Source organism: Aythya marila (assembly GCF_965140915.1).
Source record: "Aythya marila genome assembly, chromosome: 24".
In the NCBI taxonomy this organism is placed as follows: Eukaryota; Metazoa; Chordata; class Aves; order Anseriformes; family Anatidae; genus Aythya; species Aythya marila.
Window position 1 is genome coordinate 4928360 of NC_139065.1, and position 24794 is coordinate 4953153.

The window sequence follows — 24794 nt, forward strand, 5'->3', positions numbered from 1 at the left end:
CACCGGGCAATGCAGATGTGCAGATGAAGGTGTGCGGGGCGGGATGAAGGCCTGCAGGAGGAGGATGAAGGTGAGCCCAGGAGGACGAGGAGGTGCAGGGGGACACGAAGATGTGCGGGGTGGGCGACAAAAGCTGTGCCGAAAGCCACCAAGGCGAGCGGGGGACCCCCGGCAGGAGGGCAGGGGGGGTAAGGACGGGAGGAAGAGGAGGAGGAGGAGGAAGAGGAGGTGGATGAAGGCTCCTAGAGGGCGCTGCCGGGGCCGGGGCCGGGCTGCCCTTTGCTCACAAACTCCCTGCGGAGGGGAACGAGCCCCGTCCCCCCCCAGCCTCCCCTCTCCCCTCGGTGCCCCGACCCCCGGCGGGCCTCGCCGCTGCCTCCCCGAGGCCGGAGGCCGGGCAGGGAGGAAGGAGGAGGAGGAGGAGGAGAAGGAGAAGGAGGAGGAGGAGGAGGAGGAGGAGGAGGAGGAGGAGGAGGAGGGCGGAGGGTCGGCCCTGCCCCGCCGCCTCCTGATTGCCTCCCAACTTTCTGCTCCTCCCTTGCAGAAACTTTCCCGTCCCTGCGCCTGGCTCCGTGCGCGGACTCCGGGGCCAGCAGCGCTCCCGCAGCCCCGCCGCCCTCCCCCGGCCCGATCCCGGTCCCGATCCCGGTCCCGGACCCGGTCCCGGTCCCGGTCCTGATCCTGCTCCCGATCCTGGTCCCGGTCCCGGCACCCGCGGCCGGCCCAGCCCTCCGAAGCACGGAGCAGGTAAGCGCCCCGGGCGGGGGCTCCCAGCCCCCTTCCTCCTCCTCCTCCTCCTCCTCCTCCTCCTCCTCCTCCTCTTCCTCCCCCCGGCAGCACCGAGCCTTGGCAGCCCCGCGGGGTGCCGGGGGGGCTCTGTGGGGGGGGCACGGCTCGGCTCGGCTCGGCTCGGGACGTGGGGCCCCGGCAGCCCCCGCTGCGCCCCCCTCATCCCACCCGGGCCTCAGCCCCCGGGGCTGCTCCTTGCGCCCCCCCCGGCCCTGCCCCTCCTCGCCCCCCCCGGGGCCCCCACTCAGCTCCGGGACCCCCGTTCAGCACCGGGACCCCCCCCAAACACTAACCAAAGCCACCCCAAAACCCTGCGGTCAGCCTTGCCTTGGGTGCCGGGGCTGTCCCCAGGGTGCCCCCACCCCAAACCCTCTCCGCCGCCTCATTTCACGTCCCCCCCTCTCCAAAAACTTTCCAGCCCCAGACCCCCTCCAGGCCTGGCAGCGCTCAGCACCCCCCTGGCCCCCACTCATCTTTTCCAACCGGGAGCCACGATTCTACGCTTCTAAAATAATATATTCATTTATTATTATATATATATATATATATTATTTTTTTTTTTTGGTAATCCCCCTTTGCGCCGCGCATCTCCGGGGCGCGGGCTATAGGGTTACAAAGAGGCCTTGTGCGCGCTGCGGCCCCGTACGTTATATAAAGGGCGGCCGGCGTCGAGGCCGCGATGCCCACCCCGAGCCCCGGGCAGCTCGGCGGGGTCGCGGGGCCACCGCCGTGTCACGCTCCATGTGTGTCACACGCATGTAGGGGATGACCAGGCGCTGACTGTATGCTAAACACTTTGTGCCTCGTCATATGGGCGCATTGCTAACGAGTCAGCAATTAGATGTATAATTTTCAGCTGTGTGTCATCTTTATTATTATTATTATTTTATTTTTACACCCTCCCTCGGTTGTGTTGTTTTTTTTTTGGTGGTGTTTTGTTTTTTTTTTTTTTTTTCTTTTTTTTTCCCCCCTTGTATCCCCTCCGAGGAAAAATAACGCCCAGCCCGGCAGTGCCGCCTGCCTCCGCCCCCCGAAACCGGGCTGTGGGCAACACGTTCGGACCAGAGTGGCTGGAGAGGGGAGGAAAACAAGGGAAAATTAAAAAAAAAAAAAAGATATTTTTGGGGAGAAACCAGCTGGGAATGACACCAGTGGCTCTGCTGGAGCAGCGGGTGCCCTGCAGCCCCCGGTCTCCGTTGGCTGGTTGGCAAAGGACGAGGGGAAGGTTTGGGGACTTTTTGGCTCTTTGCGGGGGGCCGGGGCGAGCCGGGCCAGGCGACCGTCCCACCGTCGAAGTGATAATCTCCTGTGTCAGGCGCGCCGGGGTATTTTTGGGCTCCGGCGTCCTCTCTCCTCCTATCGCTTTACCCCGCGCGGGTACGTGCGCGCCGTGAGTCAGGGCTTTGGCGCTGCCCGGGGGGCCCCGGCACCCCCCCTGTGGTTTTGGGGTGCTGCTGGGGGACAGCCGGGCTGTGGCAGTGAAGCGAATTGGGGGGGCTCGGGCAGGTTGGTGTCCCCCACCCCGAGCACTGTGGGCACTTTGGTGGCCCCAAAGCTCTTCCCAGCACCTGGGTTTTGGGGTGGTTCATGGGGCGGTTTCGCCGTGGGGTGGGAGGAAAAGGGGGTGGTTGGGGGGAGCCCCCCCAAGGTCACTAGGGGGTGGTGGGGTCGGGACCCTGCTCGCAGGCAGGTGTTGGCAACAGTGTCCCCGTCACTTCCCCACTGGAGGGGACAGGCACGAGTGTCCCTTGGGGAGAAAGCGCTGGATTTGGCCCCTGTTTGGGTCTGCAGCAGGGATTCACCCTTCCTGGGCTCCCCGCTGGTGACAGCAGGGACAGGGCTGCTGGTGGGGACAGGGTGCGCGGCCACCCCTTCCTGGGTGACACAGGGGGACCTCGGGGGACCTCGGGCATGGCTCGGGGCTGCGCTCGTCCCCGTGGCGGGCGCGCGGCTGGCACGGCACCGGCTCTTCCAACCAAAATAACCCTTTGCGAGCAGCCGGGCTCGAGCCGCGTTGCGTAACGGCACCCGGGCGCTTTGGGTGCCTCGAGGACCCTCGGCTGGGAGCGAGGGGTCTGCTCGGCTCAGCCACGGCCGTTCGGGGCTCATCCAAACCCTCCCGCTGCCGTATCCCGGCCCTGCCTCGCCAAACCCTGTCCGAACTCATCAGCAGCCCACAATAAAAGGGACTCGCTAGCGTTTCCCATGACACACGGGCAGTATTTATCACGATACCGGAAACGGCATCTTCTTTAATCGCCGTTTAACCCCCTGCTCACCACCGGCAGGAGGGTGCCGGGGCCGTGGCCAAAGGGCAGGAGCGTTACCCGGCGCTGTGCACGCGCAGGGCGCAGCGGTGCTCTCGGGAGGTGGGGGTGGCCGTGGCAATCAGCTGTAATTAATGCGTTAAAAAATCGAGGAACCGCGCTGCTCCCGTCAAACGCACCCAGTTGAGGCCGGCGTGAGGTGAGCTCAGGGGTGCTGGGACGGGGAGAGACGTTGGGCTGTCTTTTGGGGAAAAATGGGGGTTTCTGCCTTATTGCCTTTTCTTCCTTCGGTGGGAGTGGGGCTAGAGGTGAATGTCAGGGAATGGGCTGCGAAACCCTTCCCAAAACCCTTCCCGAAACCCTTCCCAAAGTTTCGTGGCAAGAGCTCTTTGTGGGTTTGGCACCCCTATGGCCATACAAGCAACAGGCGGGACAGATGCTGTCCAAAAAGCTGCCATCTCCAGGAGCTTTTCTCTCTTTTAACAAAACTTTGACAATGGTTGCAAGGCTGGAAGGGGCTGGTGGGGCTGCACAGAATGGCCCCGTTGTCGGCACCGCTGCTGGTAAATAGTGTCTGGGGGGGGAGCTTTTATCCTGGGGTTTTTCTGCCACCAACATCCGAGGCGGTGTTTGGGGTCGGTGCCCGGGTCAGGCGCGTCGGGAGCGTGCTGGAGTCGCGGCCGAGCCCAGGCACCTGTGTTGTGGCTGGGGCAGGCACCTGAAGTGTGTGGGCGTTCGCTGTTGCCACCGTCACGTGTCGTCTTATGAAATGTTTTTTTCGGACGGAGGGAGGGAAGGAGGGAGGGAAGGTAATGATGGGGTGAGCAGTCGGGGCCGTGCCCCGCGCCAGCCTGCAGCGGGCACGCGGCGATATGGTGCGGGTTCGGACAGGTCGCTGGGGCTCCCTGGGCCGCGGTTTTACCCATCTGGGAAATGGGAGCAGCGGCTCCCGTGCGCTCAGAGGCAGCCTTTGGGTGTTTGACTGTTGCTTGTGCACCCGGAGCAGAGGGTGGTGAGGTGCTGGGTGCGAGCGTGGCCCCGTGTAGGGCGTTGTAGGGTGTTGTGAGGGGTGTGGATAGCTGAGCCTGGCGGAGGGGACAGGCCACGAGCCCCGCTGTCCCGTCCCCTTGCCCTGCGCTGATCCTAAAAGGTTTGGAGAAACGTGGATGCCCATGGAGCATGTCCCCCCTGGTGGTGCAGACATGGATGGAGCCCGGCCCCTCACCGGCTCGTAAATGGATGCGCTGCTCCGATGTCCCCAGTGTTGTCCCTGCACCGTACTGGGACCAGCACGGCCCCATGGCCACCCCCGCAGCGGGCTCTGGGTGCGTCCTGCGAAGCGCCAGGCCCCGGCTGGCTAAAGCCAACCCGCTGCTAATCCTCAGCCATCCTCTTAAGAGCCTGAGGCCAAGAAGGTGACTTCAGCACACGATGGCTGCAGCTCGCCCTGTAATGTTTGCTCGCCGGGGCCGGTGAGCGAGGTGCGAGCGGTGGAGAGCGCTGGCTTTTCCCCTGCGCCCTCGCTGCCGGGAGAACGGACGCAACGCGGAGCTGGCAGCTCGCTCCCCTCGTCTCGGGGCTGGGGGACGGGACGGTGACAGCAGGGCTGGATCTAATTTTAGGCGCTGGGCAGAGCCTCGCGGGAAGCGCCGGGCAGCGGGGACGTCTCGCGACGCGATGCCCGCGAGCAACCTCGGCGGAGAGCGGGCGCCGGGAGGACCCCAGGTGGCCCCGTGCTGCCAGCCCGGCTTTGCCCCTTGGGCACGAGCTGCTGGAGAGGCTGGGGGTCCGGGGGCAGTGCTCCTGCTTATCCAGGACCCTCCGAGCCCTGGCAGCTCCGTGCCTCAGTTTCCCTGTGGCGAGGCGGGAGGAGGCAGGAGGGCTGGCCAGGCTCGGGGCTCCTCGCCTGGGAGCGCCAAGCCTTATTATTTCCCCACGACTGTCTCCTCCTCACTCCTCATAAAATTAGATCCAGCTGTTCACAATAGCCACTAACTTCTCTCCGGAAGATGTTCAAAGTTTACAGACGCGGCGTGCGTGGAGGATGGGCTGCCGTTCCCATGCCAGCTCCCTCGCCCGCCCTCCCCCAGCGCCTGCCAGCTCCTGCCTTCCCCAGGCGGAGGCAACGCCGCGGCGCCCGCACGCAGCCGCACGAGCCCCCGCGCGAAGCAAACCTTGTGTGTTCCAGTACCAGGAGGACCTGGGGTGCTCCGTGGTCCCCGCTGCAAAGCGAAGCTCCTGGGCAGGACCCCGTTTTCTCCCCATGAGGTGTCTCCCCTGCCGGAGCAGCCCCGAGTGTCGGCACGCGAGCTGGGCAGGGCGCACGCTTGGTGCACGCTTTTGGTGCTCCCCAACGCCTGTGCTCAGCTTTGGCACGAGTTTGGGCTCTGGCTGCCGTGCAGTGTGGCTGTTGTGCCCCGTTGTAGCCTCGCCTGGGTGGCATTGCAGAGAGTCAGGGTCCTGCTCCGACGTCTGTGCGTTGGCGCGCCGGGGGCTCAGCGCGCTGCGCCGGGCTCCCTGGAGCCATTGGGCCAACGCTCCTCTCTGGAGCTCCTTCTTTTACTAATAATACCGCCTTCGTGTATTTTTAGCAACTTTCCTCCCCAAGGATTCCAGAGCAATTTTACAATCTGCAGGAGCGGGAGTTGCTTTGCCCATTTTCAGCGCCGAGAGGCTGCTGCTGTGGCACTGGGAGCACTCGGTCCCCCCGCACCGCTCCCCGGCTTGCCCTGCCCCGGGGCTGCTTGGGGGGGGGCTTGGTCCCAGGGGGCCCAGGCAGCGTCGAGAGGTGCTGGGGAGAGGGCGATGCGCTGCCACGGGTGTGCAGGAGGATGCTTTGCTTGCCCAGTTTGTTTACTGGCAAGCAGCGAGCAGTAAAACGCTGCTATCCCTCAATACCCCTCTCTGGGAAGAAATCGCCAGCACAGCCTGCGCCATGCAGCTTCTGCGTGGCCTCGGCTTGTCGGCTCTCCCAAGCTAAATAAACTCGCTTCGGGAGGGCAGGGGAACGCGCCTCCTCGCAGGGCGACAACAACCCAGTGCCATTTCCGTGTCACGTTTTGCCCCAGACGCGGGCAGTCGGAGCCATCTCCGCGTCTCCGCCGGGACGGGAACACCACGGCCCTGATGGCACCAACCCTTGGGATCGGGGCAGGAAGGGCTGCAAAAATACCCGTGGCCTTGCAGGCTTCCCCCCATGTGCTTTTTTTTTTATTTTTTGGGGGGGAGGATCAGCTCTTGACGCCCCCCCCCCCTTGCTGTGAACCTTGGCACCCCTCTCGGTGGGGCAGCGCGGTGCCGCTCGCCCCCGGCCGCGGGCGCCCCGGGCTCTGGCGGTGCCGGCGCAGGCAGCGGGCGCAGCTGCTCCCGGGCAGGGTTGGGTTTCGCGGGGGCGGAGGCGGCCGGGGCCGGGGGTGGGTGTGAAATCCACTGCAGCCTTCCTCCTCCTCCTCTTCCTCCTCCTCGCCTGGCAGCCGCTGGCCCCAGGAAGACGTTCGCCCCTGCTGCGGTGGCCGGGCAATGGGGTCGGCAGCACCCAGAACTGCTCCGCGGAGGTGTTTCTCCTCTCAGGGGTATGGCCACGGGTTTGTAGGGTCCCCGGGACGTCTGTCCCACCCAGACAGAGGGACACCATCCTTGCTCTGGCTCCTGAGGCTCTCCCTTGCCCACGGTGGGGTTTGGTTTCCCCTTAAGGGCGAGCTGGGGGTCCCAGGGGGCCCAACATGCGGTTGGTCCCGGGATGGGAATATTTTGGTGCAGGAGCAAAGCGAATTCGAGCACGTGTGGGGGCCGTGCCATGCTGCTGGCCGTGCCCCTGGGCCACCCGGTGCTGGGGGGGGGGGTCATGGGGTGGCCGTCACGATGGCCCGTCCGTAGCAGGCAGCTCCAACCCTGTTGTTTCCCTCCAGCTCGTTTCATAACACAGAGAGCAATTAATGCCGTAAAAGCTTTCTATTTATGCGCTGCTGGGTGAAACGCCCCGGCTGGGCAGGGCGGGAGGTAATTGGGCCGGGGAGGGAAGCCGGGGTAAGGTGTCCGTCTGTCCCCTGCCCTGACGTCCCGGCCCCAAGAGCCTTGAGCAAAACCAGCCCGGGTCCCAAAAACCAGCTCTGCCGGGGCCCGAGGAAGAGGAGGAGATGGAGGGGTTTGTTTGCACGCCCGCTTGCGCCGTTAGCAGGGAGCACCTCGCCCGGTGGGGCTGGGACTGCCCCGGGCTTTGCTCACCTCCTGTCCCTGCTCCGTGCCCTAATTTTCTAGGGCCAAATCACTCGGGTTCCCCCGTCCTTTGCCCTCTGGAGAGCCTCCCGCTCCGGGACCGGGGCGCTGAGCATCCCTCAGCCTCGCGCTGCTGGGCGCGAAGCGGCCGCGAGGTTTCGGGGCTGGGGTCGGGGAGCAGCGGGCACCCCCGTGCCCCCCGGCAGCGCCGCCGACCCCGGTGGGACGCTGCCACGTGGCCTCCTGCGGTTTCCCCGCTCCGATTGCTTCCTGAGCCGCCCGCCAAGCCGGAAGGGACAGGAAGCGATAGAGGAAAGGAAATTAGTCAGGCCGTCCCGCGGGGAGCACCGGGGGCTCGGCTGCCTCCCCGGCCCCCAGCCCGTGCCGGGGGGAGGCTGGCCGGGGTCTCGGTGTCCCTTGGGGGACGGGGTGGCCCCGCAGTGACCGGTGAGGCCCCAGGTGGGAGGGGGCAGGCTGTTCTTCCCCAAGCAGGGGAATTCCTCGGCACAGCCCCGGAGCTGCTCGGAAGAGGAGCGAGGTGAAGGCAGAGCTGTGCCGTGCCCCAAGGAGGTTTTGGCAGGGCGTGGGGTGGTCCCCGAGGGGGCTGGGGACCCCCGGCTCCTGCAAAGGCCAGGTCAGGTTCTTGGCTGGTGCCAAAAACAATCCTGCTGTAGGGTCATGCTCGGGCTTGGTGCACGGCACGGGGTCACGGGCAGACTGGGAAGCGTCTTCCCGTGTGCATCGTGGCCTTGTTGGGGTCCCCCCCGGGTAGGGCCATGTCACAGGGGGGTGGCGGAGGTGGCAGCGGGGTCACGAGGAGCACGGTAGGAATGATTTTGGTGTGCCTACAAACTGCGTCCTCCCGCCAGCCCCCCAGCCTGCTCCTGCGGTGCGTGGGGCCGCCCGCGAGGCTCCGCTTCGGGGTTTATTCGCTTGGGGTCTTGCAGAGCCGGTGCAACGGGGCGGCCCCTCTCGGCACCCCCAGCGTCCTCCTCGGGGCACGGCGCACTGATCCTGCCCCAGTTTCAGAGCGGGGCCGAGCCGGGACAGGTTGCACAGCCCAAGGTGGGGGCTGGATGCTCAGCACCGGGGCGCGGGTGCCTCCCGCGTGCCACCGACGGCGGTGGCCCTGTCTTGGTGCCGTCCCCCCTTTCCCGTCCCCCAGCGGGGCGGCGGTGCCGGAGCGGTTGCTTGTGCAGGTGAGAGGCTGCGCCCGGCCCCGCCGCCTGCCCGGGCTTGTTGCTGAACTTTTATCCTTTCGCCACGGGGTCCAAGCAGGGGGGGGGGGCCGGCAGGGCTGGCTCGCCTCGGGGCCCCCGTGCGGGAAGGCAGGCGGGGAGCAGGGTGGCGGCCGGATCCCTCTTTTTGCTGGTTCTGCTCACCCCCATCTCGAAGTGTCCCCAACCCTTGGGGTCCTGGTGCTGCTCCCCACGGGGTCAGGGAAGCCCTGGGTAAAGGGGGGAGCTCGGGGCTGCTGTGCCCAAGTGTCCCCCCCCCGGGCAGCGGGTGCTGGCACCGGTGGCCGTGCCGTGCGTCCCCGGTGAGTCAGGGAGGATGTGGTGGCCAAAGCCACCTGCACCCCGATTTGCAAAGGGGCAGAGAGCAGCAGCCCAGTGGTTGCAGCCAGGGTGGGGGCGACGCTGCCACCTGCATCGGGGCCACCCTGGTGCCACCAGGAGGGCAGGGACAGCTGGGGCAAGGCGTTGGTCCCGTGGCGTCACGCTGGTCAACACGGGACAGCTCCTGCCTCTGGCCAGGCTCAGTGGTGTGACAGGTGGCTGGGCAATGCGGGTAATGGGATGTGGCTCCTTTGCGTGGGGCAGACCCCAATTCTTGGCTTTCCACCCCGTACAACACGGGGTTGGGGTGATGCACGGCCTGCAGGATGGGGCAGCGCTTTTGGGACCCGGCACGCTGGGGAGGAGGGCACACGGTGTCCCCCAGCTCGGTGCCACTGCTGGGGACGAGGTGCCACCCCACACCTGGGGGCTCTGAGCAGCACCATCCCCATCCCCATCCCCACAGCCCCTACCACATCTGGCTCTGCTGGTCCCAGCCCCGCTGTGCCCTACAGGGCCCCGCTCCTCACCTGGGCACCACACCGCATCCACACCTCTCCCTTCCCCTGACCCGAGCATCCCCTTCCTGGCCAAAGCAGGCTTTTGTAGGGGTTCCTCGTAGCCTTTCCGGGCTCCCCAGCCCCAAGCACCTCCCTGCAGCCCCCCACCACCTTGGCCAGCCTTGATCCACAGCAGGGCCGAGCTCGGGGCGAGCGCACAGCCCGTGGGAACACCACCTCCATCTCCCGGCGTAACCTTGGCCTCTCCGGGAGATAAGGGCAGGAGCTGCCCCGGCCGCATCCTCCCCTGCGCCCATCCCGCTCCCCCTTCTCGGGGACCCCAGGGCTGCGCTCCCCTTCTCCTTGCTGGCCAGCACCTTTGGGGGCAGGACGTGGCACCCCACAAATGCCGCCTGCGGGGCTTCGCCCTCCGGGGCGCATCCGTGCCGGGGGTCCCCGCGCCCCAGGGGAGGGGGCTCCGTCGCTGGCCTGGGGAGAAGCCGGAGGGAAGGAGAGGATGATAAGGATTTTTCCGGCAGGTCCGGTCCCCTCCCTGCCCGGATCAGGTCGGGCAGGCCGGTACCTCGGTCCAGCCGTGCTGGTTTCCTAATTGCTCCTCTTGTTGCTGTTTTGTAAGGCTGGGTGGAGCGCTGCGCTCGGCCCCGCGCCCCTTACGTCAAAGCTGTGACTTGCCTGCACCCTCCCTCCAGGAAATAAAATTTCTTGGCCTGGCAAAAAGCAGGTTCGGTGGAGGAGGAGGAGGAGGAGGAGAAAGAGGAGGAGGAGGAGGAGGAGGAGCTGCTTCCTCGCACCTTGGCCGGGGCCCCGGCTTCGCCCTCCCTCCTCTCCAGGGCCCTGTTTTTCCCCTGCTTCCCTGAAAAAGGGATTTCCCTGCTGGGGAGGGGGGGGGAGGCAGTGGGGTGGGAGGGATTTGGGAGGGCTGGGGGGGGCTGAGAGCCCTTGGGAAGGGGCCGGTGTGTGCGGCGGGCAGGGGCCAGCACCCCCCCTGTGTGTGACACTTGGGGACGGTGGCCGTGTCACTTGTCACTTGGCTTGCAGCAGTGCCACCGACCCTATAATTCCCTCTGACAGTACAGGGGGGAGATCTGGGGGGTCCCTGTGAAGCCCCCCCACACCCATTCTTAGGGCTTTCCCCTGGGGGGCTCAGCTGAGCCCAACCCCATGGGGCTGCGGGCTCCCGAGCTGCTGGGGGGGGGTCTCGAGGCTGGGGGCTCCTGGGCTGCCGCAGGGCAGCTGGGGGCTATCGGGGTGCCGTGGGGCTGGGGGGGGTCCCAGGCTGCTGTGGGGGGGTGTTATGCTAGTGGGGGGGGGGTCTCAGGCCCCTACATGGCTGTGGGGTCGTGGTGCTGTGGGGTTTATCAGGCTGAGGAGGGGGAGCCGCAGCCCCCACCAGCACCCGCTGCGACCCCACTGCACGCACGGGGTGGGCACGGGGTGTGGGGGGGGCCCATCCCCATGTGTGCCCCCCCCCAGCTCTCCGTCTCCCACCCCGTTTTGCCCCGCTGGTTTCTCAACCCCCCCCCCCTTGGCCCTCAGGGCTCCCGGGGCTTCACGGTGGGGGGCACGGGGGGCGCTGGGGGCCGTCCGGCACCGCTGCCGCCATCCCTCCCCGGGCTCGCTGGCTCCATCCTACAAATCCAGTTCTCCTTATTTGGCCACACTGCTCGGCAAGAGGGGGAGCGCCCGGGCGAGGGGGGGGGGAGGACAGGGGGGGAGCGGGCAGGGGCGGGCGGCGGGGACCAGAGGGGGCTGACATCACACCGAGGGTGGCGTTTGGGCTTTGGGGCTGGGGGGGGAGAGGAGAGGAGGGGAAGGAGGTGGAGGGGCGGGGGGGGGAGAAAGGGGGGGGGGGGGAAAATAAATTAATTATTTTTTTTTATTTAAAAAAAAAAAAAAACACCCAACCGCACAACACAAACCAGCCTCGCAGCGCGCTGCTCGAGCCAGCGGGTTGCTGCAGTTCCTTTAAAAGGAGATGTCTGCGCTGGAGACCTTTGCACACTCCCAGCCCGTCCGGGAAGCGCGGCGCAGGGAGACACCTCTCGCTCCCCACCGAACGTGTTATTGCAAAACCCCGCTCGGGAGCCGGCCCGGAGGGGGGGGTGAGGGCTCCCCCGGCAGCCCCCGCAGCATCCTCGGGGTGGGGGACGCTCCGGAGAGGTGCCCCGGTGGCAGGGGTCGGGCTGCCGGAGGGGTCTGGCCGCCTGGTTCCTATTAACGTGGCTCAAAACAGGCTTGGGAAGCCCGTGGAGTCGCTGCCCTGCCTTCAGCAGGGTGCGACGGAGCGGGGTTTTTAGGGGCTGGAGAGCCTCTCGGGGTGCTGGCACGGGGTTGGGGTCCGTAGGGCTGCTGCTGTCCCGTCCCGAGGTGGCACCGTGTGCCCGAGCGCCTCGTGCAGACAGCGCGCCATCCGGGCACCCCCCTCCCCAAATTTTATTCGGGGTGCTCACTCGGTGGCTCGGTCCCACTAAAATTTGGGGTGCTCGTGGTGCAGCCGTGCGCTCGGGGCACACCACTTGGCATCGCGTGCTCGGCACCGGGGTGCGCTCCCAGCTGCCCGGGCGCAAGCAGGGACCGAACGGGCAGCGGGGCCGTACGTGGGGCCACGCTGTCACCCGCACCTCCGGCACCCGGGAGCAGGGGTAGCAGGGTCTAACGGGTGTCCCTCTGTCCCCGCAGGTTGTCGCGTGTCCGTGGGGGCTCGGGGTCGGAGCCCAGAGCAGCCAGCACCATAGCGTCCAACAGCTGGAACGCCAGCGGCAGCCCCGGGGAGGGGCGGGAAGATGGCCAGGACGGCATGGACAAGAGTCTGGACAATGATGCCGAGGGGGTGTGGAGTCCGGACATCGAGCAGAGCTTCCAGGAGGCGCTGGCGATCTACCCCCCCTGCGGCCGGCGGAAAATCATCCTCTCGGATGAGGGCAAGATGTACGGTGAGTATTGGGGACAGGACGGCACCCGGCGGCACGGGCGCCTCGCCGGGCTTGGAGTTACAAACCGGGGCTGAAGCGAAGCCTCCTGCCCCGAAACCACGTCTGGGGAGCTCCCCCGACCCCAAAAGCGCCTCCCCAAGCTGCTGGGAGCAGGGCGGGCGGCGGTGACCCGTGTCCCCTTGGCGGTGCCGGGGCCGTCCCCTCCCTGCGTGCCGGCTCTCCCTCCCGCGCCCTCCCTCTCTCGGCCGTGCCGGACCGACAGGTTTGGTGGAGCCGAAGCCGTGAGGCAGGGAGCGGGCACGGCTCCCTCCCGCGCCCCTCCGCACCGCTCCCCAAACCCTCCCCGACCGCAGCCCGGCGGCAGGGAGCATCCCAAAAGAAGCGTGGCCGGGGTCACCGGCCCGCCCCGAGCTCCCGGTTCTGGTTTCGGTGCCACCGTTGGTGAAATGGGGTTGATGGATTTTCTGGGGTCCCCCCAAACGCCTCTGTCCTGGTGGCAGGTGATGCGGGCAGGGGCGCCTGGTGCCACCGAGGAGGAAGGTGCCACAGTGTCCCCATCCCTGCCTCAGCAGGGATTCCTCCTCCTCCGGTGCTGTCACCCCCAGGACCGGTGACCTCGGTGCCATCTCCACAGCACCGGTGCCTCCACCCCTGACCTCCAACCCAAAGCCACCGGTGTCACCGCCGTCACCCACACACAGCAGAGAGGGACGGGCAGATCTGGGGGTCCGCGTGCGACGCTGTGGTGCCCGGGACACGCCGCAGCCACCCCCATCCCCGCGCCACCCACCCGTGCCACCCCGTTTGCCGGGGCCCCCAGCCGGGGCTGGCGGCCGAGGGGAGCGCAGGGCTTCCCGCGCGGGCGCATTTTTTGGATTTCTCCAGGAATAGCTGAAGTGCCGCCGGGAGCCTGGCCCCGCGCAGCACGCCCGGGCGCAGACCGGTTTTTCCAGCCTTTTGGAGACATCTGGCAGCTGCTTAAAGAGGCAGCGGCCCCCGCCGCCTTTCATCCCCCCCCCCCAGAGCCCTCCGCAGCGCCCAAAAGCCTCCCCACCTCCTCCCGGGGCTGCGCAGGGGCTGGGGACCCCCGGGGGGCCGAGCTGAGCCCTGGTGGGGCACGGCAGGGGGCCCTTCTCCTGCAAGCAACGCGGGGGTGGAAAGCAGGGTCTGACCCGAATCGGGGCTGGCAAAACCCCAAAACCCCGGGGAGGGCGCTGGGGTTCTTTTGGGGGCTGCACATCCCCGCGCGAGGCACCCGGAAGGGAGCGATATTTTGGGGAGCCCCTTGGCAGCACCCAAAGCGCTTGGAGCCGGAGATGGGTGGCTTCACCCTGCGCCCAGCACCCTACATCCAGGGCCTGGTGGGTGCCAGCGTCCCGTAGGGTTGGGGCGAGCGACGCACGCGTGCCCCAGGAGCAGGTGGGAGCCGCGGGGCCGGGCCGGGCACGCTGCTCGCGCCGCTCGTCGGCCGCCGGCGTGTCCCACTGGGTTATTTTTAACAGGGCCGTCCAACTGGTTCACGTGGTGGTGTCAGGGGAGAGGAATTCGGGGAATGTGGTAATTTGGAGGAGGACGTGCCCTCGCCGAGGGAATGGCACGGCCCCGGGTGAATCATCACGGGGGGACGGGGACGGCCGTGGGCACCCGGATGGGTGCTGCAGGGTGCAGCCGGCCCCGGGTGGTGCCGGGATGCGGGGTGAGGCGGGGATGGGTGCGGGGAGAGGTGTGGGGAGATGCCCGGTGCTGGGCACAGGGTGCTGGGCACAGGGTGCTGCCCCGCTCGGGTGTGTAATCGCAGCCAGGTTCCATTTCCCATATTTATTTCCCAAGGGCTGAGCATGGGGATGGGATTCGGGAGCGGGGAGACGCCGAGGTGCTCGGGGAAGGCGTACCCGTGCTCCAGCACCGCATCTCCCCGCAGCCAGGGCCGGGCAGCGCCCCACTACAGGGCGTCACGTCACCCGGGCACCCTTGGGTGCTGACCAGGGCAAGGCAGGGCTGGGCGCGGGGTGCCCGGGGCGGGCGCGGGGCTGCGGCTCCATCCACGCCGAGGTTTCGGCAAGCGAGAGCGAGCAAGCCCAGGTGGTTCGTTAGGAGCTGCTGGCTAATTAAAAGGCGGCCCAAACGGTGATACTCACACCGCAGCCGAGGCTGGGTGACAACACGCCGGGGCACCTTGGTGCTTCGGGGCTGCTGCGGGGTGGCACCGGGGCACCCATGGGTGCTACGAGGGGACAGGACGGAACGAGGGGACACCTCGCCGGCTGGATTCAGTGTGCCCACGTTGCCAGGGGACCCACGGTGGCCCCCGGCCACCACCCCCTGCCCGCTGCGGGCACCCCGAGGCGCAGCCGTCCCCGCAGCACCTGGCCCTGTCGCTCCCCCCGCGTGTCCCCCCCCCTCCTCGGAGCGCCCAGTTGCTGCGGGGCTGGGAGGGGACGCCCGGGGTGGGGGTTATTTTTTATCTATTTATTTATTTAATTTTAAAGAGTGCTCTTTTTTTTTTTTTTTTTTTTTTTTCTTTTTTTAAAAGTCGAAACCCGCTCCAAGGGCATTTCGACAAGTTCCAACCACGACCATCTGGTCCATTAAAATAAATCTGGCGTGCCTGCCCGCCCCCGTGCGCGGGGGGCGAGGCGGCGGGGGGACGGGGACGGGGCTGGGAGAAGAAAGCTCCCAGCTGCTCTGACGTTTGAACGTAGATTGGCCACAGCTGGCCCGTAAAATGTGGCGCAAAAGCACTTCTGCTTCGAATTAAGCCCAGGACATTAGGAAATACTGGTGGAAAGGCCAGCATGGCTCGCGAGCGCTTGTGGGGGGAAGCGGGGAGCCGGGGGGGGGGACCCCAGGACCCCCGTGGGAAGGGCTGCGGGAGGGGGCTTGGCTGGCTCCCCCGCTGCAGTCAGATTTTTGGGGGGTCCTTGGCCACCGGTGTTGGGGGCACAGCGGTGGGGGGGTCCCTGGTGGCTGCCACCCCCCGCCGAGCCCCCCAGTCCCTGCCCCACGGTGCTGCCGAGCCCTGAGGGTAGGGGCTAAAAGAGGGGGGTCCCCGTGCTTTGGCTGGGGGGCGGCCACCCCCATGTCCCCTCGGGGCCACCCCGGTGTCCCCTGGAGCCAGCCAGCCGTCGAGGCAGCGCCATCTCCCGGCAGAGCCTCCCTCATTAAGGACCGGCCTCGTTACGGACCGGTGCCATCGGGTCCCCTGGGGCTGTCCCCTTGTCCCCCACTGTCCCCTTGTCCCCCCCTGTCCCCGCTGTCCCCCCACGCTGACGGCTGCGCTCCCCCGGCAGGTCGCAACGAACTGATCGCCCGCTACATCAAGCTGCGGACGGGGAAGACACGGACGAGGAAGCAGGTGAGACCACGGCTCTGCTTTTCTTTTGGGGTAGGGGATCGGGATGGGGGGTGCCCGGTGAGCCTGGCGGGGTCCGGCTGTGCCGTGCCGCCCTTCCCGGGGGCGCCGTCCTCGCCTCCTCCTCCTCCTCCTCCTTCTTGTGCTGGTTCGGCTCCGTGCTCTCCGTAAGGAGCTGCAGCTCCATCGCAGCAGCCTGTGCGTCCGTCGGCGTGCGCCTCCCTCTGCTTTTCCACCTGGATCCAGAGGCTGTCCCCACCTTGCTGCGTGCCCCTCGTGGCACACCCTGTGGGGGCGGCACCCCCAAAAGCCCCGGGCTGAGACCGAGCTGTCCCCATCACAGCCAGGGGACAGGCTGTGCCGTGCTGGTTTTGCGCAGCCCGGGGTGACACAGAGCTCGCTGCCCTGATGTGCCAGCACCTGGGGCTGGCAGCACGCAGGCAGTGGGTCGGGGGGGACGTTGTGGTCCCCCCCCTTTTAGCTGCATGGCACTGCAGCCCTCCAAGAGGTGCATCCGCTCGTAACACGTCCAGTGGTTCGTTCCTGCCCGCCGTGGCCGTGCCGTGTGTCCTGGTGGGCTCAGTGGCTGTCCCCGAGGGGACACTGGGGAGCAGGAGATCTCCCACACAGGGGTATGGATGGGTTTGGGGTGTTTTGGGGTCACTCGTGCTGGGACTGCCCCGTGCCACCATCCCCATACGGGATGGGCATACCTGCACCCCAGGTGCTGCGGGGAAAAACTCCTCCAGGGCTGCTGCTGGAAGGAGAGGGACCAGGGTCCGGCCACGGTCCTTACGTCCTCTGTTCTCTTGTTTCACCTGAACCCTCTCCATGGGGGGAAGGATGGAGCACAGGGCAAAACTGGTGTTCTGGGCCACGCACACGTGCCCAAGCACAGGGGACAGCACATGTGGTGGTGATGGTGTCCCCTCCTGTGCCTTGTGCAGCCTGCTGCGAGAGGGAACGTGCCAAAATGAGCCCTGGTGCCTGGTGGGCACAGAGCTGGGGCAGGGCCATGCACCCTGGGGGGCGGCTGTCTGCAGCTCAGCCCCTTTGTCCGGACCCTGCACACTCACAGGGCTCTGGACAAAACAAATTTCTCCTCGCCTTTCCCACCTGGAGCCCTGGGGACCGGCCTCTCTGTGCCACATCCCCCTCGGGGACACTGAGGCACCCTACGGGGGCACCCAGCGAGCACCCTCGGGGCTGTCTGCAAGAAAAGCCCCTGCACTCACACCGGGGAGGGGGCTGTCTTTTCGGGACCCCCCCCAGCAGCCCACAGGCTTCGTTCCGAGCAGCACCGGCGGCATCCAGCGCGGCGTCCCGCGGTCCCCCCAATTTTTCCTCCCTCTCTAGCTCTCCCCGCCGCAGGAGCATCGGCGTCTCCAGGAGCACCCGGGGGCAGCCCCGCGCCCCCTCTTTTCCGCACGTCCTTTCCCCCTGGGACGGCGGCGGCACACTTTTCGGGGTCATGTCTTCACGCTCTCTGTGTTTTCCTTTCCGAACGGCGTGGCGGGCCCTAGGTGTCCAGCCACATCCAGGTTCTAGCTCGGAAGAAGGTGCGGGAGTACCAGGTTGGCATCAAGGTACGTTGGCGCCCGTGCCCAGGTGTTCCCGGCGGTGTCTCTCTGAGCATGGGCAGCCCCTCTCCTTCCTCTTCTTTTCCTCTGGTTGACGGCTCTGCTGTTCCCCTCTCCTGCTCTCTCTCTGCAGGTCTCTAGCCACTTGCAGGTTCTTGCCCGGCGGAAATCTCGGGAGATTCAGTCCAAGCTGAAGGTACGCGCCCGCTTCCCCGCCTGGCCGCTGACCACTAACGCTCTCCGCTCTCTGGTGTGCTGCTTTCTCTCCTTTGGATGGCTTTTTTTTTCTTCCCCCCCTCCCTTCGCTCCTGGAACCCGGTGGTTTTGTAGCGGCATCGCTTTGGGGTGCCCCGAGGAAAGTGCAGCTGGAAGGGCCGGTCGAGGTGCCCGGAGCCCTTTTCTCTCCCTCAGAGCAGTGAATTTTGGGGGGAAAACCCCTCTTTTTCACTCAGACCCGGACCCAGCCACATGGAAGGGGAGGATTAAACCTCCCCCGGCGATGCACAAGCGCTGCCCTCCTCCTTTGGGCCAGCCAGGCTTCCCCCAGGAGGAAAAGGACCCAGCCCAGCGCAGCCAGCACAGTAAAGCAAAATTAAAATGGGACCCCCGGAGCCGGGCTGGTCACAAGCGTGGTCCCACTGGGATCGTGCCAGGGGATGTCCCATGCCAGGGGATCACAGAAGCAGCGATGTCCCCAGGTCCCTGCAGGCTGCCTGCTCACGCTGCAGCATGTGCCAAGGTGCGGGCACGTTGCCCCCCCCGGGTGGTCCCGGGCCAGCCCCGTGGTTCCAGGGGCCAAGGGAGCCGAGCAAGGAAAATCTGGATCGCCCGCTCCTCTGGTTGGCTTCTCTTTTCCTTCCTTCCTTCTAACTGCAGCCCGACTAACCTTTCCGTAACCGTTTCCACCGTTCCTCGTGGTGGTGGTGGGGAGGGTGGGGATGGCGGGTGGGAGGTGGGCACGGCTGGCACGGGCAGGATCGGGGCCGTGCCCCAAGGACGGAGCCCTTCTGGGGTTGGATCCAGTCCTGGTGTACACGGTGCGAAGTTGGGGACAGCGTGGTCCCCATGGGCTGCCCCCCTTTGGGGACGTCCCCTTTGCACAGCCTGGGATGCTCCGGATTTAATCCCTGCACCGTTAAACCAGGGAGCATCTCCCCCCTGCCGGTCCCTGGGCCAGATCCAGGAGGGATTTTCCTCCTTTCACCTTCCAGAGGATTTGGGGGCCCGAAAGCTTTCGGCACCAAGCCCATGGGGTTCGCTCCCAGCACCTCTGGGCAAGGCTCGCTCAGTCCCCAAAGTGTCACCACCTTTTTGGGACAGGGCACCTCTTGGTGCAGGGCACCACCTGGCAGCTTGGGACATGTCCTGAGCTTACCCTGGGGTTTTGGCCCCTGAGGGTTCGAGGACCACCAGGCTGTGCCCCCTGAAAGTGCAGGGCAGGTTGTGGCAGACCCCAGTGCCGGGAGGGCCCCAAACCCCGGCTGTGTGCTGGGAGAAGCCAGGAGAGGGCACCCCAAACCTTTCGGGGCTGCTCCTCGGGGCTCGTTTGTCAAAACCAGACCCCAGGAGGGGCTGCAGGGAGATGAGCCAGGCAGGGTTAGCAACAGCAGAAGCCTTTGCAATGGGTAATAATAATAAAAAAGGCTTTTCTTGCTGCACAACACACAGCGGGGGGGTGCAGGAGGAGCAGAGAGGCTCCGGGGGCTGCTCTGGCTGGGGGATAAGCGGGGAGCTATCGACCTCGCAGCCGCAGCCCTGCCGTGCCCCGGGTGAACACAAATCACCAAATCACCCGGCGGTGGTGGCTCCGTGAGCAGGGAGAGGTGGAGGGAGCAAAGGCTGAGCCCGCGGGACCCGGGCGGCACCGCGGTGCCCTCGGCTCCTGCCCTCCAGAGCAAAAGGGGAAAAAAACAAAAACAAAAAAAGAGGAAAGAACAAAAAACAAAAACAAAAAAACAAACAAACAAACAAACAAAAAAAAAAAAACAAAAAACAAAAAACAAAAAACAAAAAAAAAAAAAAAGGAAAAAAATGGGTTCCTTTACGGATTTCTTTTTTTTTAATTTTTTTTCTTTTTGAGGGTTGGGCTGTGCAGCTCGTTGGGAAGCCCACAAAGGCGTGGGTCTGGCTCGCTGCACCCAGCGGCCGTGCTGAGCCCCCAAAATATCGGGGCTCGGACACCCCGGTCCCAGCAGGGCCAAGCTGTGGACATCGGTGTCCCCCTCCAAAAGGATGGGTCGGGGGGGCTCTGTCCCCAGCCCAGGCTGCGGTGACAATCTGGGGGGGGGGTTACACGGCTCGGGGGGTGCACGCCCAGGCTCTAACCATTTCTTTTCCTTTCTTTTGTGGACAGGCCATGAACTTGGTAAGTTTGTGCTGGTTGCCTTGCCTTTATCGCCCCGTCACCTTGTGCCCCCCACCCTTGCTACACCCTTGGTGCCCCCTGGGGGGGTGGGGGAGGGACAGCTTGGGGACCTGGTGGGTCCCACACAGGGGGGACACATGCAAAATGATGGCATTAATGAACATGGCTGTATTTTGGGGGGGGTATTTTGGGCATTCACCCCTGATCCCTCGCTTTGCAAACCCTGCTTGGGGAGGGGGGGGTCCCAGCCTGCTTGGGGCTCTGTGTCACCCCCGTCTCCCCTCTGTGTCCCCCCCCCCAGGACCAGGTCTCGAAGGATAAGGCTCTGCAGAGCATGGCTTCCATGTCCTCGGCGCAGATCGTGTCGGCCAGCGTCCTGCAGAACAAGCTCAGCCCCCCCCCTCCTCTTCCTCAGGCCGTCTTCTCTGCTGCCCCCAGGGTGAGGAAGGCTCCGCGGACCCCAGGCTGGGGGGGGTGGGAGGGGGATCAGCCCCCATGTATGGACTTGGGGGGGGGGTCCACCAGGCTCCTGGGGGTCTCTGGGGGCTCGGTGTGGGACTGGGGGGGGGTCAGAAGCCGCTGACTGTGTTCCCTCTGCTGTTCCAGTTTTGGAGTGGGCCGATCCCAGGACAGCCTGGACCCTCTCAGGAGTAAGTAGAAGCCCCCACCCCAGGCAGCGCCCCCCCCCACACCTTGACAAAAGGGCCCCCGGCCTCGTTACGCTAACGACCTGCTTCGTTTCGCAGCATTAAACCGTTTGCACAACCAGCTTACCCCATCCAGCCACCCATGCCTCCATCACTAGCCAGTAAGTGCCGTCCTCGCCGCGCTTCGCACCCCAAAACAGCTCCGGGGCCCCCCCTCTCCCAGCTCTGTGTCCTATCCCACCCCCCCAGGGTCCCCATCCCAGCCCCACAGGGGTAAAACCTGGGGTTTAAACCCAACCAAACCCCCTCCCCCCCCGGTGACGGGGACCCCATCCCCACTTACCCCATCCTACGGGGGTGCAGCATCCCCACGGGGCCATCCCAGGAGATTTTGGAGGGGGGGGAGGGATGCACGGCGAGGGAATCGGATCCCCCCGCAGCTCAGGGTGGGGGGGGCTCTCCCCAGCTGACGCTGCCCCCCTCCCCCTTGCTCCGGGTGCCCCCCCCCCAGGTTACGAGCCCTTGGCTCCGCTCCCACCAGCCGCCTCGGCCGTGCCGGTCTGGCAGGACCGCACCATCGCCTCCGCCAAGCTCCGGCTCCTCGAGTACTCCGCCTTCATGGAGGTGCCACGGGACGCCGAAACGGTAACCGTGCCCCCCCCCCCCCGTGTGCCCACCCCGACCCCCTCGGGCCACCCAAAAGGCTCGCTCGGCCGGCTCGGGGCTGGCCGTGCCCGTCCTCGGTGGCGCTTCGCTTTTGGGCTGACCCCCCCCCCGGTTTATTTTGGTCCCCCTACAGTACAGCAAACACCTCTTCGTGCACATCGGCCAGACGAACCCCTCGTACAGCGACCCGCTGCTGGAGGCCGTGGACATCCGCCAGATCTACGACAAGTTCCCCGAGAAGAAAGGCGGCCTCAAGGAGCTCTACGAGCGCGGCCCCCAGAACTCCTTCTTCCTCGTCAAGTTTTGGGTACGATCCGGTTTTCGAGCTTGGGTTCGGGCTCTGCCTGCTTTCAGGAGCTGGCGAGCGTCCCGAGAGGCTCCTGAAGCCGATGTCCCCGTCCCCAAGGGAGCGCTGGCTCCTGACAGCTCCCCGCGTGCTTCCCCCCCCAGGCGGATCTGAACAGCACCATCCAGGACGGGCCGGGGACTTTCTACGGTGTGAGCAGCCAGTACAGCAGCGCGGAGAACATGACCATCACGGTCTCCACCAAGGTGTGCTCCTTCGGGAAGCAGGTCGTGGAGAAGGTGGAGGTGAGTCCTGCGGGACGGGGTGGGAGCGGGGTCCCCGCCGCGGGTCCTGGCTCAGGATGGGGATGGGATGGGCAAACCCCCTGAACGGGGTGTAGGACACGAGGGTACCACCCCGGGCTGTGGTTCTTTCATCCCTGGCCCATGAGCACCATCCCGGGCCATCCCCATGATGTCCCCGTTGGCCACTGCCCTCATCTCCCCAATTTTGACGCCCTGGCTGTCCCCGCAGACGGAGTACGCGCGGCTGGAGAACGGGCGGTTCGTCTACCGCATCCACCGGTCCCCCATGTGCGAGTACATGATCAACTTCATCCACAAACTCAAGCACCTCCCGGAGAAGTACATGATGAACAGCGTCCTGGAGAATTTCACCATCCTGCAGGTACCTGCCCGCATCCCCCTCAGATCAAACCAGGGGTCCCCTGCCCAGGGCGCTTTGTATTGACCGCACAAGTGCAGCAGCTGGGCTGGAGGCCGTGCAATGCCTCCCCTGAATAATAGGTACCAAAATTTCCATGGTGTAGTTAAAGCAGCTGGGCTGGAGCCCGTGTAACCTCCCAAAGAATGGGAAGTGAATTTTTGGTGGCGCAGTGAAAGCAGTGCCTGGATTTGTGCGTCCCCAACCCACCCGACCTACAGGCAGCAAATCCGCACGGTGCAAACCGAGTGCCTGTGCCTGAGGCCGTGTCCTCTCCCTCCCCTCCAAACTGCAGGGAGCAAATCCTGATGGTGTCAATGATGTAAAAAGTGGCTGAGACCAAGCCCACGCGCTCACCCTCCTAAGTAAGGGGTAGCAAGATTTTGGGTGGCGCAAATAAAGCTGTTGTGCCTGTTCTGTGCAGCCCCCGAGGAACAGAGTGCAAATTTAGCGTGAATTTGGTGCAAACGAAGTGGCTGTGCCTGAACCTATGCAATCTCCCCCCCCTACATAAAAGCAACCCCCCTCCTTGGGCTCTCTCCTGACTGCGCTCTCTGCTTCGCCGCAGGTTGTTACGAACAGGGATACCCAGGAAACCTTGCTCTGCATAGCCTTTGTTTTCGAGGTCTCCACCAGCGAGCACGGCGCCCAGCACCACGTGTACAAGTTGGTGAAGGACTAGGGGCCCTCTGGGACGGGCGGGGGCACGAGGGGCGCGGGGAGGGGGGGCCGTGCAGAAACGCCGCCCGTGCCCCCCGGCCTCGTGAGAAGTCATTTGAAGAGAGAAGGAGGAGGAGGAGGAGGAGGAAGAAAAACAATAGCCAAAAAAGACTGACTTGCGATCGCAGATGTTTTCTACTTAGGAACAGTTCCTTTTTTTTTTTTTTTTTTAATAAATAAAAAAACAAAAAAGAAGAATGAGAAAGGAACCGTAGGGAGAAAGGAACCCATGTCCGGTGATGGAAGGGGACAGAGCAGCCCTCGGTGGCACCGATGAAGGCCAGCACCGTGCCGTGCCGCCCCCAGTGGGACGTCGGAGCGGAGGACGACCCCCCCCCGGTCCCGAGTGGGCAGGAGGAGCACGGTGGCTCGGCCAGGACGCGGTGGCACCAGCCCCTCGGCATCGTCCCCAGGGCAGCAGCGTGGCTGCGGCGTGGCAGAGCCCGGCGCTGGGGGTGGCGGCGGGGACGTGGGGACGTCCCTGCAAGGCCAGGGCAGAAGTGCCGAGGTGGGAGCAGGTAGGAGCAGGGCAGGAGAGGGGCTGCGGAGGGGGGGTGCTGCTGCTGCTGCATCCCAGGAACAGGCACCCTTGGGTGCCTTAAAAAGGAGGGATGGGAGAAGCTGCGTCTCGGGTCCCTCACCCCAAGGAGGGTGCTCCTTGTCCGACCCCGTCTGGTGGTGTTGGAGTGGGAGGGCATCGATGATGCAAAGCAATTTCTTATGGCTCTTTTTTTTTTTTCCTTTTTTTTTTTTAATTAAAGTGCTTTTTAATACTTTTTAAAAAGACACCGTGCTTGGAATCGGGATCTGTCCCTCCTGTGCTGCTCCGCGGTGCTGGGGACCTGCTCCCTGCCTGTCCCTGGTGCCGGTGGCCAGAGGAGGTGGCGGAGCCGAGCTCACTGGGTCAGAGCCATACGGCAAAATTACGTGGCTCAGGCAGGCACGGGGAAGGTTTGGGGTCACCACACTCACGTGGGGTCCCTGCAGAGTGCGGCTGGGTTCGTGCGTGGCAGTGGGAGCCCCGGGCTGTGCTTGCGCTTTCAGGGATTACGCTTGGGGGCTTTGCCAGTGCCAAGCACCCCCGGTGTAGCTTGCTGAGGTGTAACGAGGACAGTGCAGTGGATTTGCCTGATTTACTTTGCATATGTAAATTTCCCTTTTTTTTTTTTTTTTTTCCCTTTTTTGCCTGTTTTCTGTGTTGACAATTCTGGTGTCGGCTTTTCCTGGCAGCCCGCAGAGAGCGGCCGGGTGTTGGCTTGGGCAGGGAGGAGCGCGCGGTGCAGAGCTGTGAGCAGGCAGAGGTCGGGGCAGAGGGGACAGAGCGGGGACAGAGGACACGAGGGACACGGGACTGGGTATTTCTGCGGCATTTTGGGGGCTGCAGCCCCAAAATAACCCAACGCAGCGTGCCCGGTCCTGCGGCGGCGGCTGCAAGAGCATCCCCGGGAAGGATGCAGAGCGGCAGAGGTGGCGCGGAGCAGGGTGGCAGGGGACAGGGACCCGAAGGAGGTGACAATTTGGCCCTGGCCTTGGTGCCGGAGGGGGAGCGAAGGCAGCGGGAGGTGCAGAGCCAGGTGCTGCGGGATGGCAGGAGGGATTTGGGATGGGGGAGCAGGGGCTGGGGAGCCAGGGGGGGTGTTGGGGTGCGATGGTGCCGGGCGCGGAGGGGCAGGAACAGCGCAGAGAGCTCAGGATTCGGCCTTGCAGCCCCGCGGGGACTTCGACCTCACCGCCGGGAGAAGCCACCCCCATGCCCATGTCCTGCTCGAAGGAAAAAAAAAAAAAAAAAAAAAGGAAAAATGGGGAAAGCCACAGCCCCCCCTACCCATCCCAGGGCTGCGCCGCCCAGCTGCGTTCTCATATGTAGCATGTTTGTTTGTTGTTTCCTGGTTTTGTCTGTTTTTTGTTTTTTCCTTTTCTTTTTTTTTTTTTTTTCTTCTTTCCTTTCCTTTCTCACCGATCTAAAACTCTGGGAATTAAAGCTCCAAACCTCCCCGCCACCACACACACGCCTGCCCTGCCTCTTGCCTCTGCCTCCCCCCCCAGGGGACGAAGCTCTTGGTTAACTGGACCGGTTTGTGCCTCCCTCCTTCCCTCCAGCCCCCCCCCCAGCCCACGCACACGCGGACGCCCACGCAGGCCCCCGGCCCCGGGTGGGATTCAGCCACGAC

The 24794-nt window shown here is 65.2% G+C and overlaps 1 protein-coding gene across 4 annotated transcripts; it reads left to right on the forward strand.

Annotated features, from left to right (window-relative positions):
- Positions 1–547: 547 nt before the first annotated feature.
- On the forward strand, positions 548–24423 carry TEAD3 (TEA domain transcription factor 3). Of its 4 annotated transcripts, none has more exons than XM_082778546.1 (14): positions 548–747; positions 12031–12284; positions 15575–15639; positions 17160–17222; positions 17350–17412; positions 19570–19581; positions 19883–20020; positions 20188–20231; positions 20328–20389; positions 20740–20873; positions 21028–21201; positions 21345–21485; positions 21715–21867; positions 22472–24423. In XM_082778546.1, exons 2-14 carry the CDS (start codon positions 12149–12151, stop codon positions 22583–22585), a joined length of 1299 nt encoding a protein of 432 aa, XP_082634672.1. In that variant the 5' UTR covers positions 548–747; positions 12031–12148; the 3' UTR covers positions 22586–24423. The 4 variants fall into 4 exon arrangements, with proteins under 4 accessions (XP_082634672.1, XP_082634673.1, XP_082634674.1 ...); XM_082778547.1 differs by having other exon boundaries at positions 20770–20873; XM_082778548.1 differs by lacking the exon at positions 17350–17412 and having other exon boundaries at positions 549–747.
- The last annotated feature ends 371 nt before the right edge of the window (positions 24424–24794 follow it).